Source organism: Thermobia domestica, chromosome 15, assembly GCF_964235325.1.
Source record: "Thermobia domestica chromosome 15, izTheDome1.hap1.1, whole genome shotgun sequence".
Lineage (NCBI taxonomy): Eukaryota > Metazoa > Arthropoda > Insecta > Zygentoma > Lepismatidae > Thermobia > Thermobia domestica.
In genome coordinates, this window is record NC_137468.1 from 167,907,421 (window position 1) to 167,921,440 (window position 14,020).

The 14,020-nt window shown below is 36.6% G+C and overlaps 1 protein-coding gene across 2 annotated transcripts in view; it reads right to left on the bottom strand.

Moving 5' to 3' along the window:
- Nucleotides 1-14,020, bottom strand: part of LOC145671344 (uncharacterized) — a 128,847-nt gene that overhangs the window by 95,732 nt on the left and 19,095 nt on the right. For both annotated transcript variants that reach the window (XM_081740380.1, XM_081740379.1), the window contains exon 2: nucleotides 11,355-11,683. In XM_081740380.1, coding sequence (XP_081596506.1) covers nucleotides 11,355-11,683 — 329 coding nt within the window. The remainder of the gene's footprint in view (nucleotides 1-11,354; nucleotides 11,684-14,020) is intronic.

Sequence of the window (14,020 nt, forward strand, 5' to 3'; positions counted from 1 at the left end):
TGAATAAAGTAGTAATGCTAATACAGGTGGGAACAAGAACTTATTTCTTCAGCCTATGTTCTTAAATACCTTGGAAATGAACAACGAATTAGTACTTTGCAACGACGTGATTTCCTTTAAATTACATCAACTACTCGAATCTTGCAATAACACAGGAATATCCGGCCATTGGATTGGTGGGAACACTAACCGCTATATTCTACTTGGTGGACGGGTGCTCTGCAGAGCTTCCACAAATAACCAGTTTTTATTATTATTATTATTATTATTATTATTATTATTATTATTATTATTATTATTATTATTAGTTTCTCAAATTCCACAGAGCCATGTACTACAACTACTTGGTCAAAGGAGTCGAGTATGATTCATACTTAATTTATGATTCTTTAATAAGCAATGTTGCGGGTTGAGATGCTATGTTCTTTTAACACCCTAAATAGATTGCAGATAACTGCATGTCGCTACATATTACCATTTTTGTTCTATGGCGATAGATTTTGACACCGGAAATGGTTGATTTTAACTACTTCCGATTTGAAAGGGAGTTGGTTAATGGAGAAGGCAGAACTTATTCTTGGGAAGTTGAAGCTACTGCAGAAAACCGCATCTCGAGTTTTCTTTCAGATTTTCTTCTATGGAAATCAATATTGAAACTGGAAGTAGTAGTAATTATCAACCACTTCAGGGATTAGTATTATTCGTGAATGTCACATGGTTACGTTGCCTTCAGACGCTGAATAGTTTGAAAAAAACTGCTTCTCGCTCTGTTATAGTTTTTGTTTTATGGCGAAAAAGTTGAAACCGAAAATGACAAATTTGAACTACTTTCAGTTTGAACAGAGTTAATGAAGATGGAACCTATCCTTGGGACAATGAATCGATTGCAGAAAGCCGTATCTCGATATCTCTTACAGTTTCTGCTCTGATACCTGTCGACAGACGTACTAAGTCGTTCTGTAAGTTTCGACATTTACATGTAACATAGTTTGGAAGTCGAAGAAATGTAACTTGGCTGATATGAAGCCAGCTATATGAAAGCTATAACACGACTAGTCTAATTCGCCGATATTCAGTAAGCTATCCTATTTCAACCACAATACGAAGCAAAATTATCCTTGAAATCTATAAATACTGGAAAAGTTTACAGATGGAGCAGTAGTGTTAGTTTCTGAAAGTTCTCTGCCTTACGGCTAGTGAATGTTTAATGGATCCAGAACTGCTAGGTTGAGGAGACTAGGACCATGAATTTAAAAAAACTTCATACGTTCACTAAATGGGCTCTCAGAGGATTTACACGATTCAGAATGTTCACTCGAACCAATCTTGGTATACTGTTACTTACTAATTGCCAAAATTCAATGGGCACTCTTATCTCCCTCAGCAACGTTTTCTTGAAAGCTATTGCACTCATCACAATACCTCGCATGGCGTTGTGGTATAGAAGCATGGAAACAAAAATGTTTCTTCTCATAATAAAAATTTGTACAGTCCGCAGCAAAAAACCTGCAACATGAGCATGTAAGTTTGTGAAACGACGAAGTCTTTTGCTTCAAAATAAGTGTGTAGGGCAGGACACCGAGGTTTCTCCTAGCGTGATTCGTGCCACTTAGACGTTATGTTGATTCCCTGTGCTGTTAGCCGTAATTTTACAATAAACTTACATGCTCATGTTGCAGGTTTTTTGTTGCGGACTGTACAAATACCTCAATATTATCAGTAAAACAAGCTGCAGTCAATTTTTGATCTGTACAGACTAATTGTGAAACTATTATTCAGAAATTTCCTGAATTGTGCAGTTTATACTATTGCCCCCTTGAGACTAAACACTATAGAAGATTAGAACTGTTTAACGTTGACTGTATACATCTGCACCATTTAGTGGTTTTGTGTAATAAAGAGGGCAACTTTTGTTACCGATAATATTGAGGTATTTGCACATATTTTTATTACGAGAAGAAATCTCGCCACTATGCCACTACGCCATGCAATGTGGGTTAATAAGTTTGCAGTAAATGCTTTCAAAACCAAACTCTGCTGATTAAGACAGCGTTCTCTCTGTAGATTTTGTCTATTACTAAATGACGTTGACGTGTCAAAATCAGTCTATGAAAACGCACTTGTAGTTATATGTCACCTTAGTTCCTTTAAGTTGTAATTCAAAAATCATTCTTGTTAATTTTTAATTTCATCACTTTGTTCTTTTCTGTAACTTAGTTGTATTATTAATTACGACCCTATGAGTTTTCTGATAATCTATGAATTGCCATTATGGCATAACTCAAATCAGCTCTCGGCACTAATGGGAACTCGAATTATTGTTACAAGTAGTACATCTTATAGCAGCATCAGACAGCAAGCGCCAGTTCTGAGTACTGTATTCACTAGTCAGCATTCACATATTAAAACTTTTAGGATATCCACTTTTTGAAGTAAATTTTAGGATCAGTCAAACAGTTACTACTTCTTCCTTACTATTTATTGTAGGATCATGGTTCATACCTAGTTTTTTTTTCTTTCTTTTTCAGAATAGAGCATCCTTTTCAACGGTACCATCGCTTGTCCGTAGTATACACCAGAAACTGAAAAATCGGTAGTTTCGAGAGAAAAAAAAAAAAGTGCCCCTTTGGCCTTGGTTCACGTAGTGGCGTAGTTATGTACACAATGCGTGTGCAAAATTTCAATCTTGTATCTTGAAAACTAAGGGTGGGAAAAAATCTTGAAAGTGAAGGTGACCCATTATTATGTACTAAAAATTTACTGCGTCATTACTATTTGGCCTCGAGTCATGGTTCAAACGTCATTTTCTTCAATATAACGCGCCCTATCCAACGGTACTATTCGCATGTCTGTATCATACACCTGAAACGGAAAATTTTATGAAAAAACCTCGGAATAGTTGTGCCCCTTGGGCCCAGGCTCGGGTTCACGTAGAGATCTCGAAAAAGTCAAAGGTGCACACAATCCGTATACAAAATTTCAATCTGATATCTTAAACGAAAGGCGTGAAAAATTTTTGAAATTTGCCTTAAGAGAAAAAAGTAACGCCTCTCCGCCCCAGTTAGCCCCGCCGAGTTGACCATCCGGTTGCAAAACGCATCTGGGGTGTTCTTTGGTCCGTGCTTGACTTGACCAATAAAAAAATAAAATTAAAAAAACTGCTTGAACACCTGTTATAGAACCTGAATAAACGGTCAAGGACAACATTATGCCATGGTAACAACAGTTACCATAAATCCTAAAAGGGTTAAATACAAACAATAATTTTAATATATTTCTGATCAATTTATCCGCATTTCCAAGATTTGTGAAAGAACACTGAATAGTAAGTATGTGGACTTTTGCTGTCAAGTATGAGAAAACAAAATATTGAACGCATTCTTAGAAATTGTCATCACAGCAATACATAAAACGTTGTCAAAGTTTCCAGTAAGAGTAAGTTTAAATCCAGAACAAAGTATACCAAATACCCTGTAGGTTATAACAATTCACTTTATTCATTTAGTGTAAAAAAGTTTACCAAGATTATGTGAAGATGTCAGTGCAGATACTATGAGGGATAAGAAGCTTTATTTGTACTATTACAATATATATATATATATATATACACCTAGATAGTAATTTTGTAAATCTCATGACGTCAACCAAATTCAGGCTAACATTAAATACCATTCATCCCGACTTAACTCACTAAAATGCAGGAAAATCCATGCAAACAAATTACAATATTAAAGAAAAAATTTACTTAAGGTGCTCCCAAATACAAATTTCTGAAAAGAAAATAACGAAGTTGATAATTACATATTTTCAAAATAATTTCAGAACATTTGTTTGTTTCTTGTTACTTTTAATGAATGAAAGTCTTCAAAATGCAAAAGTTAAGAAAACCTCGAATTTAAAAAAGGAAAGTCAAATTAAAGTTTTGCTCTTGTTTAAAAATTATATTAAATACATTTTAATACAAGAATTTAACAATCAATAGTGCTTCGAAAAATGATCACTTTTCAGGAGCTCCGCAAATTCATTCGCCACCATCCAAGAAAAATATACATCCACAAAGAGCTATTTTAATGTGATTTTCTGTGTCTGTGCATACCTCTCCGTATTCAACAGCCTGAGCTCTCCAGTGTTGAGGAATTCTAGTTTGTAATAGCTTATATTTGCAAAAGTGATATCATTACCTTATTTCCAAAGAATTGCACGAATTCAACGATGCACCCACTGAAGAACTAGACAAGGAAGTGTCAACCAATAGAGATTGCAAACACTACACATCCGCCTGACCACCTATTAAGAAAGCTGAGTTGCCACACAAGATATCTTACACGACTGCCGACGAAAGGACGAACTATGAGATATCCTTCAGCTTTTCTTCCAAGTTCGTGGTGATCTAATGACGCGTTTGCTTCGAAGAAAGGTGTACCGTTTAGTTCTCAACAGGAAAAAGGAGGGAGAAGATGAGGATCCCGTAATTATACATAACCATGGTGAAAAACAATGTACGGAATATAATAATCGTCATCCCTATATAATCATCATCATCATCATTGCTACTGTCACCTTCTAACGGTATAATAAGTACGTTGGCATTTTTCAAAATTCTAAATTCAGTCCAGGCCTTGTATTATATCTCAATACATTATTACATAATAAATAAGGCCTCCCGCTGTTTTAGTAGCTAGCGTGTTTGCCTTTGGTGCATGTAATCCTGGGTTAGATTCCCAGTGAGAAAGCACAAAAAATAATTTCAAAATTATTCACTTTCATCAATCATGATAAACTGAATTTAAATATTGTATCCACTACTATAAAGGTAACCAAGAAAGTTCTGTTGCTTTTTTGTGGATCTGTGTTCCATTGGCGCTCACACCGCGAGTTGATGTGAATGGAGATAAGACGAAGGTCAGTTGTTGGTGTAGGTATATCCAACATACTACCTGGTTGTGGTAGTCCAGTTACACCGTGAACTTATGTAAGGACAGAGTGAACATGGGACCTCCAAGGAGCGTCATAGGGTGTGCATGCTATACGAGTTCAAACTGGGGTCAAACAGCACTGCAAAGATATGCCAGGCCTTTGACGAGGGTGTCGTGACTACGAGGACAGTGCAGCGGTGGAGTGACGAAACACTCGAAGACGCACCATGTGCCGGAAGACCAACACATGTACAAAATGAAGATCTTCAGGCAGCAATTGAGGCGAACATTAGCCAGACATGTGAGGAACTGGCACTACAATTTAGTATGAGTGGAAGAACCATTCGGCAGCACCTCCAACTTGGGAAGCACTAAAGTTGAGTCTCACATGATTTGACTGGGCCAGAAGGTAACGTCAGCAGACACCTGTGTTTCTTGCTGTCTCGTCGGAGGAAGGAGCCATTTCTGGACAGAGTGTTGACATGTGATGTGAAGTGGATCCTGTACGAAACTCCACGGCCCGTCATTATTGGTTAGTATCCTATGAACCGGTTTCGAAACAGCCAAAACCAGCTCTGCATCAGAATGTCTTCTTGTGTGGTGGACTACTCGCGGCATCGTGCATCGGAAACTGCTACCAGCTGGTCAGAGCATCAATGCAACTGTGTACTGTCAGCAGTTGAGCCGTGTTCAAGAAAAACTCAAAACTCTAGAGCCAGCACTTCTGAATAGCAAAGGAGTCCTCCTGTTACAGGACAACGCTAAGCCCCACATGGCTAGGATGACCCGGGACACCATTCTACGCTTTGGATGGTAAACACTATTGCATTCGCCATACTCCCCGGACATTGCACAGTCCGATTATCACCTGTTCTATTCCTTGGACAATCACACCTTAGAGGACGTCAGTTCAAAATACACTTTATACCTTCGCTCCACCAAGTTCTACCACGATGGAATCCATGGCCTCTCAGAACGTTGGCGGTGCTGATAGGAACTATTTTTGACCTTCCAGGTATGTCTTAGGTTACATATCGATGTTCGAAGGTGGTGTGAAAAAGCAACAGATTTCTTGGTTACCTTTATAACACAAATATTAAATGATACTCAGTGGAAAGATTCCTTCGCTATTCTAATTCTTGATGTTTGGGTAAAAGGGAAGGGTGGAGAAGGAAGATAAGGTGAGAACATGACAAAACCGGCTAGTGAAAGCGGAAAGCATTATGAATGCCTAGCTGGCCCTTGTGCCATGCAAAAAGGAGTTCACCCGAGTCATTTGTAACTGCGCAAATTACAGGTATATTATATATATATAAAACGAAGTTAAAAAAGTGCATGCCTTTCCGTGTAACTCAAATGTGGATGCTCTTTAGGCTAAATCGTGTCATCTACAGCCGACCACCACACCACTTAGCTATGGATATTGGCTACTATATAGACGACGATAGCTTTCAAACTTATTCGTTGATACAAGTAATAATGCCGATAGATTTTAAATTTGTTTGGGTCAATTTGTTTTATGGTATATTAGATATCCGAATATTGTTTCCCCTCTACAAATACCACTACTAGGGATGGCCAATTATGGAATTTTTACTTTCCGAAATCCGGAAAATGAAATTTCCGACGGAATATTTTGGCCATCCTTAACTACTATTACTAGTAGTACTGGTGACAACTGGTAGTACTAATAGTTATCAGAAATTAATATACATAAATAGAATCTAAACTTCCAAACGGGGTTGAATATAGTTGAGTTTGATGAACGTTTTGGTGATTATGTCAATCCCCAGAGATTTCACCCCTACTGTTTTACTGTTAGCCTGCTTCACACTTCGAGTACAAGTACGTATAGTATGCACAGTTAATCGTACCTCAATTATGTATAGTTAACTGGCTGAAACTACTCCAAGATCGAATTAGAAGCACTCATTAGAAAGTCTTGCTTCTCATAGATAGACTGATTGCCTGATCAAATCGGCTCACGAGCGAGCGCAAACCGAGCAGATTTCTAGTTACGTACGTACTACATGGTAGGTTAGACTAATTCAATGATCACATAGCTTGTTAGTCTAAATCCAAGTATATTATAATAGAGAGATTAGGTGTTAATAAATAAGTATTTGGAAAAGTCAATGCCAGAAATACAGTACCGACTACAGTGACATAAAATAATCCTAATCAGCCTCTTCAGTCCCCGCGTCTCCTGTAGGAGACAACCATAGTAGGAGTCATGTTTGACTCACTGAGTTCCAATGTCGCCTACAGGAGACATAGCCCTCCACACTGTAACCAGTTTCTTCCCACTACATGCATGTGCGCCAATACTACAGATGGGAACAAATATAGAAATTATGCTTACAAATACAGGCCTGAAGAGGTTAAGCCTAAGCATTCCAACACTTTTCTGTTATTCAAACTACACCAAAGATCACTTAACATACTTCAATTCTACGTTAACATAGCTTCTGACAACCTTTAACTGAAAACTACGAAACAGCTAGTAACAAGACTATTAGCGCAATTGCAAACACCTACAGCCCCCAATTGATTTAACCATTATGTCCGTAACTTTTATTAACATGATTTTACTCCTTTATACCTAACGGCCACTGTTTACCGTACATAATTAATGATCTTGCGCACCTGAAAGCAGGGTTGGCTGGTTTAAACCAAGGCGGTTTTTTCAAAAAAACCAACTGGTTTAAACCAAAAAAGAAAAAAAAGTGTTCGTAAAAGTGTAAGTGTTTGTAAAATCTTGATGAACACACATTTGTGGGTTATCACGTTTCACTCCCGTATATTATTCGTATTATATTCAGACCTAAATGCCCATTCATTACTCAAAAAGATTATACTACAAAAGCAACTTTTTTTTTTTTTTACAAGTTAATAAATGTTTATTTTGTGATTTTTTTTTGTAGTTGTTGTTATTGTTAGGTAATTGCAATCGAAGAAAAATTCTAAATATTGTTTCGTTTCAATGTTTACTATTGATAAAATACATCGAAAATGCCGTACTTTTTATGTGTGTGGGGGGAGGGGTCATACAGACCCCACGAGAGGCATTTAGTGAAATAGCCTGAGGTATCTATTTACGTATAAATGAGTCTGAGCCAAAGTGGACTCAAATAATTCGTATCTTTATTCACTCTTCTTATTGATATGCAGATTAAGTCGGTGTATTTCTTTAATTTGGACCAATAAAAGTCGTTGTTAACTAACTTGAACTAAATTAGTTCTTCTGTACTCCGTAGTACTTTGAAATTTATCCGTATGTAATTCTGTATAATGGTTTCACTTGTGCAACTGTTTATCTTTTTGTTCTTCTGAAATGACTCTTGACAGTTATATTAAGAAGCATGTAAAGATCAGTACAACGTATTTTTTTTATCAGGATTCCTTCTTGAGTGAGTCGGCAGACGTATCGCATTTGTGGCCAATTAGTCCTGGTTCCGAGTTCAAATGGAGGACAATTTCTCTCGGGTGTAACTCGAGAAGCTGTTTTTATTCCGCTTTAAGCTTATGTGACCCCTTCCAGCATAACCCGGTTGTTGCACAATAACATCAAGGCGAAACAAACTTATTTCTGTCCATATATGATATGAATATATAGAGCAAATCATTTAAACCATAAAAACCTGGTTTAAACCAAAAAAAAACTTTTTTTTTTTTTTTTAAATAAAAACCATGGTTTTTGCCAACCCTGCCTGAAAGTAAAATCATGGAAACCTGTAAAGTAACACGAAATATGCTTCGAGGGGTACAAGAGAATTGGGTTAAGAGTTTGACTAAGTAGACATGCCGAACATTCCCTATGTTTCTGTGATCGAACAGCAAATGTATGGTGATTCTTTACTGAATTTGGTATGTTGTGTTGAAACACAACGAGTAATGCCACATTATCCCTTTCATTCAAGTTTCCTGATCTAAAATAAGTTTCAAACGCTTCATTACCAAACCGCATTTTCTTTATCGCTGAAAAGCTATTTTAATTTATGTATCTGACAACGTTCTCATTCAAAATAATAGGGCTGAATTCTAGATGGCCGCCACCATGGCGAATGACAATGCCTACCACATAGTTACGCGAGCCCGGTCCTAATACTCAGCAATTTGACATTATTAACTGCACAACTATGGAATTATTACAAGTTGCTTCATAACATTAAATTAGATTACCTAGTTAAAGTGTTCAAAGTTTTGTATTATTTGCAATGTACAATCCGCGGCAAAAAACCTGCAACATGAGCATATAAGTTCATTGTGAAATGCCGAAGTCTTTTGCTCCAAAATAAGTGTGCACGGGAGGAGGTCGAGGTTTATCCTGGCGTTATTCGTTCTACTTAGACATTATGTTCATTCCCTGTGCTGTTAGGCGTAGTTTCACAATAAACTTACATCCTCATGTTGCAGGTTTTTTGCCGCGGATTGTACAAATTTCATCTTTTACAAGGATGCAAGCTTTGCTCCGTATAAGAAAAAGCACCTCGCACCAATTGATGTTGCGTTTTTCTTAAAACTCATTTTCTATATTCCGCGCCAGAGCCATGGACAAGAACACTCCTACCACAAACTGGAATATTATTTACATTGCTGTTTTAGTTCTGTAATAAAGAAAGAAAAGATATGAAAAAACCTCCCGAGTATTGAAAATGCACTACGAAGTTTTTAACATTTTATGGTTTTAACATTGCCCATTCACTTACAAGAAGTTAAAGGTAATCTTCGTAGGAAGATCTGTCCTTTATGAAACTAATTCACTTCTCACTAACACATCTCACGGTATGCAACTTTATCCCTTAAAATATTCAGTTTTGTCCATTCCTTTATGTACAAAGAACCTAGTTTGTGGATACTCAAATTATTCTTGTATTTCTGTTACAAAATGTGACTGTGTGAATAGCAGATGTTCATATGTCGATCACTTCTGCCATAAGATAAAAGTACTTCTTGGACCACGAATATAGCACGTCATTTCCATCGATGTCATGTCTGGATTCTTCCAAGTGGCTCGAAAGGCCTGACGTTGGGAGTTCTGCTCCTCTAGCGTCCCTAATGTGTTAGTAAGAAGTGAAAGAGTTCCATAAAAGAAATATTCCTACATAGACTAAATTACTTCCTGGTAAATGATTGGACAAGGTTAGAACCATTAGGTGTTAAAATTTTCTTAATGCTTTTTGAATACTCTGGACTTTTTATTTATATTACAGGACAAAATAACAATTTATTCAGATCGCGATAGAAATGTTCGTGTTCATGAATCCAGCGCGGGCCGGAATATAGAAGAATATTGTCAAGTTTTAAGAAAAATTCAACAGCAATGAATGAAAAAAGTGAGTTCTATTTTAAATTCTAGAGTATTTATCAATTCATACTTTCTTTAAAAATAAAGAAATGGAAAGAAAAACTTTCATTATCCCAGATAAAACTATGCAAAAATAGTTAAATCATACACATCTTGCGAACTGATATAACTAACTACTGCTTTTGAAGTACGAACACGTTCATCTTTTCATAACTTCATATTCTCTGTAAACTTAATTACAAATGTAACATGATTTTAAAACTTAAAAAAACATTAGGAATTAGTATTAAATGTTAATTATAACATGTAAGTGAAAGTATAGGAGTTGAATTTTGAATTAATCCCGAATCGTTAACCTATTTCGCTCCCAAACAACGTTTCTTAAGCATTAAGGAAAAAGTACAGCAATGTTTATCAACATGACACTTTTTTCACAGAAGTTACTGATATTTGGCAGGGACATATTTTTAAAAAATCTGAACTAGCTTGCTGCACGAAATACATATAAAATGCGTAAATTTTGCCTAAAGCTATAAAATCTTTATTTTAAAAAAATCGGAAAGCCGATCGGACCTCTTCTAAATACGTTCCTATTATCTAGGAACAAACGCACACACTAAAGAATTTTAGTTTTAAATGTCTATGGTGATTTCTCCGTTGGAATAGTTGACTATTTATAAACCCTATGTTACAAAGAGAAGAAAGCAGGATTCCCCGTTACGCGTTTAAAACGAAATTTTCTCTAATCATTTTCTGCATGACACTTGTTTTCATACTGTACTGTACATACATTTGAGTCTCATTGTATTATGATTTATCTTCCATAATCGAAACAGAACAAACGGGATTTTACTTATTTTCACTTTAAATTAATTTTGGAATTTAATTTAAATCAACGATTTTTCATTTTTAAAAAATCAAGTGATTTAAATCAATCCATCCTGTTTGTAATCTAACTATTCTAAACTTAAGGTGATACATACCCAGAATTAAATTAAACAAAACTTATCCCGTGCAGCATAAAACGATCGAACAATCTATTAAGACTAAAGAAAAAATGGTCGACAAATATTTAACATCTATCTGTACTCAATTTTGACCAAAACTAGATAATAAATGTAACGAACTACCTTAGATTCGTTGCGGCCTGCAACTTTGTTGGTTGATCTGTCCTTTAACGCTTCTTTTCGCTGTTTCGCTTGAGCTGAACTATTTTTCAATGCCGTGGATCTAGTTACGCGAATACTTTGATTCACGTTGGATTCTTTCTTCGCTGATCCTGTATTTCGTACAGATTCCTTCGTCTTCGGATTATCAGGAAACTTAGGCGTAAAATCATGGTGCACAACCCCGCACTTGAACACAGGCTTTTGCTTTGCCTTCAGCAATTTCTTCTGTTCCTCCTTTTCTTGTTTCCACTTTAACAGCTTAAGCTTCCTAGAATCCTTTACACTCGTATCTGAAAGAAATGATCAGCCACTGTTAACTTTGTGCGAGTCACACCAAGAACTACCACAAGTAATAACACATTTGTTTCACATAAAGTATACTAACCTTGCATGTTTAAAATATCGTTACACAGAGAAAAGTGGAAGGAAGATATTAATTGAAGGTATATGGTACATAATAAATTTTTCTATTTACAGGTTCTGGGAGTGATATGATAATGCAATAGACTCGGGTTTGCATCACACCTGCGCCTGACAATGGATATATAGGGAATTGAAATATTGTCTAGAATATGCTAAACACAAGAAGCAGCCGGGGGTACAAAGTAATATTTGGGAGAGAGGATGAAGTGAATGTCATTCTCTAATAAATTACATTTGTCACAAACTACTACAGTTCTCAAGTTCATCAATTTCTTCCCTTCCTCCTAAATTTTTCTTCCACGAACTCTTTCAGTAACTCTTCACTCAATCCCTTTCAGTATAAACGACTGAATTTGGGACATAAAACTAAAAAGTTAAGTTTAATAACGAAAAGTATAAGAAATATAATACTTCTAAAATAAATTTTAATACTCCTAAACTACTATCAAAACCCAATTCTATTCAAGTTTCATATAACGTAGAAATTTGCATGCCTGAAATTATAACGTTATGATAGGCACCTTCAGATTTCTGGCATACAAGAGGAGTCCTAGGACCAGTTATTACTCAATAATTTGTACTACTGGAAGAAATCTGTTATAACACACGGAAAATTTAGGAAAATAAATGAGTACCGATCAGAGCATGCTGTTTATATATATATATATACATAAATGTTACCAAAAAATGTCAAACTTGGTCAATACGGTTTGAATGACAACTTTCAGTTTTCTAGGTTAAATAGAATAGTAAATGCTTCTTATATCCCAAATTTTCTATTTCCTATACACTAACTCCCCTTTCCCTTAAGTCAATCTTACTAAAAGAGGAGAAAACTAAGTGAATAACAGGCGTACAGTAAATTCACAAATGTGAATACAAGGGCATTTCGCATAATCAGTACTATTTTAAGCCACAGCAACAGCAACTTGAAAACAATTACATTTCACGTAAAGCTGGCCTGATTCTTTAAGATATTTTTATAAGAAAGGACTAGACACATTAAAAATTTCCATTAAAAAAATTCAGTACGCTTGAAAAATCTAGCCTTCCATTAATGTTCGGAATTTGAAACTTCGGGTAACTTGAAATGGTTACTGTTAAGACTTTTTATTATTATTTACACAGTAAAATTTATCAGTAGTTGCATATTTCTCAATTTTTCCTTACACCCTGTAAACAAAGAGAAAACTACTTCATACTAGAAGTGTCTAAGGAAGGAAATTTGAAGTGTTAATCTGAAGTACGAGGGCTATCCAGAAAGTAGATTACGTTTTCGTCTGTGTCCGCTAGGGGCGGGGCTAGCGCGGCCATCTTGGGGTCAGAGCGTTGCGCAGCTCAGTCGGCATCTAGCCGTGCTAGTGAGAGGTTCGTGCTGTGCTCCGTTAAGATACTGTGACGGTTTGAAATGTCTGCGTTAATTGAAAATCCCGCGAGCTGCGAGGTGCGTGCAGTAATAAGGTTTCTAACAGCAAAAAACTGTAAACCGATAGAAATCTATCGGCAGCTGTGTGAAGTGTATGGGGACAACATTATCACTGAAGGTGGAGTGCGACAGTGGGTCATAAGATTTAAAAATGGCCGAACCAATGTTCACGACGAAGATCGAAGTGGGAGACCCAGCAAAGTGACTGCCGAACTTGTCGAAAAAGTCGATGTTAAAGTCCGTGAAAATCGAAAGTTCACAATAACGGAACTTTCTTTGAGTTTTCCACAAATTTCGCGAAGTTTGTTGCACGAAATCATCAGCGAAAAGCTTGGTTACCACAAGTTTTGTGCAAGATGGATTCCAAAACTCTTGACAGAGGACCACAAAAATCAGCGAATGGCTGCAGCGTTGCACTTTTTGGACGCCTACAATAAGGATGGTGACTTTACTCGATCGCATCGTTACTGGTGACGAAACATGGGTGAAACACGTGAACTGTGAAACGAAATTGCAATCAATGCAGTGGGGGCACACAGGTTCTCCCCAAAAACCCAAGAAATGCATGCAAACAATGTCGGCAAGGAAGATGATGGCGACTGTTTTTTGGGACAGAAAAGGTGTGATTTTGGTGGACTTCCTGGAAAGAGGCACTACAATAAACGCTCAAAGGTATTGCCAAACTCTGCAAAACCTCAGAAGAGCAATTCAAAACAAGCGCAGAGGAATGTTGAGCTCTAAGATCTTGTTGATTCACGACAACGCCCGGCCCCACACG